Genomic DNA, 4828 nt, shown 5'->3' on the forward strand with positions numbered 1-4828 from the left:
AATTATAGTCTATGTTTATCCAGAAAAAAAGTGAGATATTTAAAGTCCTAAACACCATGATTAGTTAATGTGTTTTTTGACTTTTGTTTTATACACTGACGGTGTAAAAAAATGATTACACAAATCGAATTCATGCGCCAACACGTATGCCGTTTTCAATTGTAATAAATTTTCATTCCATTACTATATGAGAGTTTTCATTTCACTACCACTTGTTTAAAAAGTATTTTACACTGCCGGTGTACTCTTTTTTTTTTTTTGGTCGATAATACTTCGAATTTCATTAAAACTACAAAAGTTTGTTTACATCAAGCAGTAGAAAATCCAACATGGGCTTTGGGGGGTAGGACAGCCAATTGGGTGGGAGTTCATTTTTCCTTTGTGCCTTGGCTACTCAATCCGCTACCATATCTGCCTCCCTTGGACATTGGGTTAGCTTCACTAGGGGTGTCAAAAGAACCTACCCAAACATGACCCGACCCGACCCGATCCGATCCGATTCGAATAGGAAATTTTCGTATTGAATCGGGTCGGACCAGTAAAAATAAGGCCTAAGCTTGTTTTGGATTTGCTCGAACCCGCCCGAAACAAGCCCACCCGAAAGAAACAAGAACCATTTGTTCTTCTTGCTCCCAAGCCCACCCGAAACCCTACCTTCTTCTTCCATCCCACAAGAGCTCCGGATCTGCAACTGGCGATCGTGTAGTGCGACGCGGAGGCAACTGGCGACGACGACCGGCGTCTTCGCCGCCGGCGCCTCCCTGATTGCGGCCGGCATCCACCTCTCCTACGCCAACGTCGCTTCTCAGCAAGCCCGCGCGAAAGCTCGCAGCGACTTCGTCAAGTCTCGCCTCCGGAAGCTCCTCGACGATTGACCCTCCTGACCCGCTGCCCCCCGGCCCTACCCACAAGTGACGATTTCTCTCTTCCGGTGAGCATCGCTGTCTTCCAGTTAATCCCGGCGAGCTCTGAATCTGCTTGTGTTCCTGCTTCTTCAACGGCATGGTTCTTGGGTGTGTTGGATTGACTCTGTTTTCGGAGTGGAACTTGATTAGATCAGCTCCAAGTTGGCTTTTTTCGCTTTTGTTTGTCGAAGAATGGGGAACCCATCCGTTGACTCACTGTTCCTTTCGAGGTGTTCTATGTATGCATCTTCATCCCATTTTGCATCAGCCGATTTTGCGTGTCATGCCAACTGTTCGATAAAATTACTGAGTCAAGTGATGATCCTGCAACGACCTTGTTATCTTTTGTTCCATCTTACATTTTTTACGACAGAGAGGATCATTAGGTGCCTTTATGATTTTGGGTGCATCCTGTCCAAAACGTAGGAGGAGCGAGGCAGTTCGGATCTGAAGAGATCTGAGGAAAATCACCATCGGCTCCGACTCGGTTTCGCGATCAAGATTCTGAGGGGAAAGCGATCGTTGGCTTCATTCATTTGCGGAGATTTCGGCGATTCCGGCGAAAACTAGTGTCTCCGGCCCCACTACGCCGCCTTCCACAACCTCAACGCCGGCGTCGGCTTCCAGGCCCTGCTCCTGCCCGTCTCCTTCGCTTTTCTTTGCTGGTGAGAGTTTGACGATGTTCGTTTGTTGGCTTCTTGGCTTCGATTGTTTCGTTCGTTTCGGTGTTTGACGAAATGTTTCTTGGGTTTTTCTGTTTTTAGTAGTATATAATAACAGTGTGTACTTTGGCTTTTTTTCAGTCTGTATCTACCTAACTCCGCAAACATATTTTTGAACCGCAGAGTAGTCCCATTACTGTGTTATTTTATTAATTCAACCTGGCATGTTTGTACAATGATGCAATGGCCTTGTTTAGTCATCTGTCGTTGCATAGTAACAGTTGCGTAGATGATGGTTTCGTTGCATAGTTTTGTTGATAGCATATAGCGATTATTGGGCAATGATGGTTTTTGTTGATTCTGGAATGTTAATTATTTTTGCTGATTGCTAGATGTCTTCATCACAGGTACCATGTATGATTGAAAGAGGAAAACTAATAATTTGGCAACTAATTGTCTCTCTGCCACTAGTAATCTGCATTGAGCACAGGTTCATAAGTTTCGATTTCCTTGTTTCTTTCTGTCCACTTCCAGTGTTCCACACCTGTCTGAACATGCATATCTACTGGCAACTTGCTGTCCCCTTGAGGCAGATTTTCTGTTAATTATCTTCTGCGACATTGCAATGGATGTCATTTTCTGCTGGATTTCATCAAAATATCTCGAACTTGAATGCTTAAAGTTCAAAGAATCTACGGTGTAGCTCTTCCACACCAAATCTGGCAGTTTTTATAACCTCAAACATAGCCGCTGCTTTTGACTTGATTCTTGATTTGTTATATTCAGCATGAAGTTTATCCTTCACACAATATATGCAAATCTTGAACGTTATGCTTTCTCCTCGAACATTGTTTTGTTTGGAGACAATTACTTTTGTTGTGTTAGATTATATCTCGGACAGATTAAAGAAAGGTAGGAGTCGCAATATTAGCTGTATCAATAGTATAACAAAAGTTTATTGGAGTAGTATGCAACTGATTTTCGAACTGAGTTTTGTTTAGCCTTGAATACGAGGTGAAAGACCTACTCATCGCTACTGTTTCTGCTTGATTTGTGTCAGAACCTACACTTAGTTGCTGACACAATAATTCTTTCAAAAGGTCTTGAGTGGATTTATAATTTGTTTGTGCATCGTTCTCTGAATTAGAGTGTGTGCGGGGTAATCACCGAGCGAGTTATGATAGTTAGAGTTTTGGCATATTCTCTTTGTGTGTTTAAAGCAGAGTATAATGGCTGTTCAAGTTATGTGTGCGCGAATGGAGATTTACAGGAGTAATGGTGCTTGTGCTCTGGATTTAGGAGTCGTTTGTGCAAAAGGAAAGAATGAAAGGAACTCAGTGAAGTTCAGTAAAAAAAATGTGGAAGAATTCATTCTCTTAAGTTGTAAAATGTTTGTTTAAAATGCATGAGTGTCTTCGGAAGTCTGAATGAAAAAGGTTAAAAGGAAATTTAGAGAGAAATTGTTTGTTGTTGTATTCTACTAGATCCAAAACTCATCTATATTGCATAAAACTAGCTAGTTCATGCTTATGGGACGAGTTCATTTCCAAAGTGAATATTGTTAGGGGTTGCCTTCATGTGTACTTTTCCTTATAAGTTCTTGGTCACATAGTTCAATGACTTTGTTTAATTTGGTATTGATGATTACTTTTTGAAATCTGGTATCTTCTCATTTTAGGTTACATGGATATGCTCTCCATCAAAGATATAGTACCTGCTGCACTAAACAACATAATCACACAATTCATTCTTTTGGACAAAGGTAAGGTAGCCATGGAAGGCCAGAGCAAGACATGCTTGGCACTTGTAGCTGATGAGACCGCGGCTGTACATTTCCAGTTCTGGGGTGAGGAGTGTGACCTGTTCAAGCCTGGGGATAGTATCCGTTTGACCAACGGGATTTTCTCTTACAACAGGAACCATCTTCTGTTGAGAGCAGGGAAGAGAGGGAGTATCGAGAAGGTGGGTGAATTTACCATGACTTATGTCGAGACTCCCAACATAAGCGAGATACGGTGGGTTCCCGATCCAAACAATTCTAAAAAGTATGCGCGGGAAGCTGTTATATCTCCTTACTCACGTATTTTCCCTCCATTGCTTTGATGGTGAATGTGGTTTGTTTGCTGCTATTACCGATTGCAATATATAGACAAGCACGTGTAAGGTGTAGAGCCCTTTCGTTGACCGAAGCTTGCTTTTCGGCAAAGCACTCAATATATGTGTCGAGATTTTTGTTCCTGCAATTGTGTAAGATGCCTTTTCACTTCTTGTATAACCTGGCATCTGAAGGATCTTACTCTTGATGCTGAGCCCTTTAAAAACCAAAGATAATCCTTTTTTGTTTACAGATCTGAAAATCTGCGTTGTAGCGACTTTCAGTCCAGGCATCTTTCCTACGCCTTCTTTTTCTTTTTCGTGAGGCCAATATGTTGCCCAGTAGGTGATGGATGCACTTACAGGTAATGTTGGCTTGAGATTATCCATCTATCTCTCGCCAAAAAAAAAGATAAATAAATTAAATTAGATGTTAATTGTAGCCTCATCCAACCTTGAAATGCATTTCAAAGCCTCTTTGAGTTGACGCATTCCGAGGATTATACTCATTTCATCGGCATGAACTCGCATGCTTTATTTCACTTGGACAGGGTAGTACGTAAGAACAGATTTGTCGCGGCAAATTAGCGATGGATTTATTTTCATTGCTATTTCCGTCGTTAATTAGTGATGAATTCAAATCCGTTGCTAATTTGTCGCGACAATTTTATAGTTCGTCGCTAATTAGCGACGTATTCAAATCCGTCGCTAATTTGCCGCGACAAATTTATAGTTCGTCGCTAATTTCATCGCAAATTAGCCACGACATAAAATTCGTCGCTAATTTCCCGCGACAATTTTATAGTTCGTCGCTAATTACGTCGATAATTAGCGACGAATTCAAATCCGCCGCTAATTTGCCGCGACAATTTTATAGTTCGTCTCTAATTAACCACGACATAAAATCCGTCGCTAATTTCGTCGATAATTAGTGCTGAATTTAAATCCTTGACTAATTTGCCGCGATAATTTTATAGTTCGTCGCAAATTAGCCATGACATAAAATTCGTCGCTAATTTGTTGTGACAATTTTATAGTTCGTCGCTAATTACCGACGAATTGAAATCCGTCGCTAATTTGCCGTGACAATTTTATAGTTCGTCGCTAATTAGCGACGAATTCAAATCCGTCACTAATTTGCCGCGACAAATTTATAGCTCGTCGCTA

The 4828-nt window shown here is 41.3% G+C and overlaps 1 protein-coding gene across 4 annotated transcripts; it reads left to right on the forward strand.

Annotated features, from left to right (window-relative positions):
- The first annotated feature begins 606 nt into the window (after positions 1-606).
- On the forward strand, positions 607-3805 carry LOC115691925 (uncharacterized). Of its 4 annotated transcripts, XM_056303535.1 has the most exons (4): positions 607-931; positions 1332-1570; positions 1975-2057; positions 3246-3805. In XM_056303535.1, exon 4 carries the CDS (start codon positions 3251-3253, stop codon positions 3668-3670), a length of 420 nt encoding a protein of 139 aa, XP_056159510.1. In that variant the 5' UTR covers positions 607-931; positions 1332-1570; positions 1975-2057; positions 3246-3250; the 3' UTR covers positions 3671-3805. The 4 variants fall into 4 exon arrangements, with proteins under 4 accessions (XP_056159510.1, XP_056159508.1, XP_030474533.1 ...); XM_056303533.1 differs by lacking the exon at positions 1975-2057 and having other exon boundaries at positions 608-931; positions 1279-1570; XM_030618673.2 differs by lacking the exon at positions 1975-2057 and having other exon boundaries at positions 609-931.
- The last annotated feature ends 1023 nt before the right edge of the window (positions 3806-4828 follow it).

The sequence above is a fragment of the Syzygium oleosum genome, unplaced genomic scaffold (assembly GCF_021117445.2).
Source record: "Syzygium oleosum isolate NSW1041296 unplaced genomic scaffold, Sole_v2.1 Sole_v2.27, whole genome shotgun sequence".
NCBI classification, from domain to species: domain Eukaryota; kingdom Viridiplantae; phylum Streptophyta; class Magnoliopsida; order Myrtales; family Myrtaceae; genus Syzygium; species Syzygium oleosum.

Excerpts from the sequence above, each read along its gene's own strand:
- LOC115691925 (XM_056303535.1), top strand. The coding sequence starts at position 3,251 with ATGGATATGCTCTCCATCAAAGATATAGTACCTGCTGCACTAAACAAC.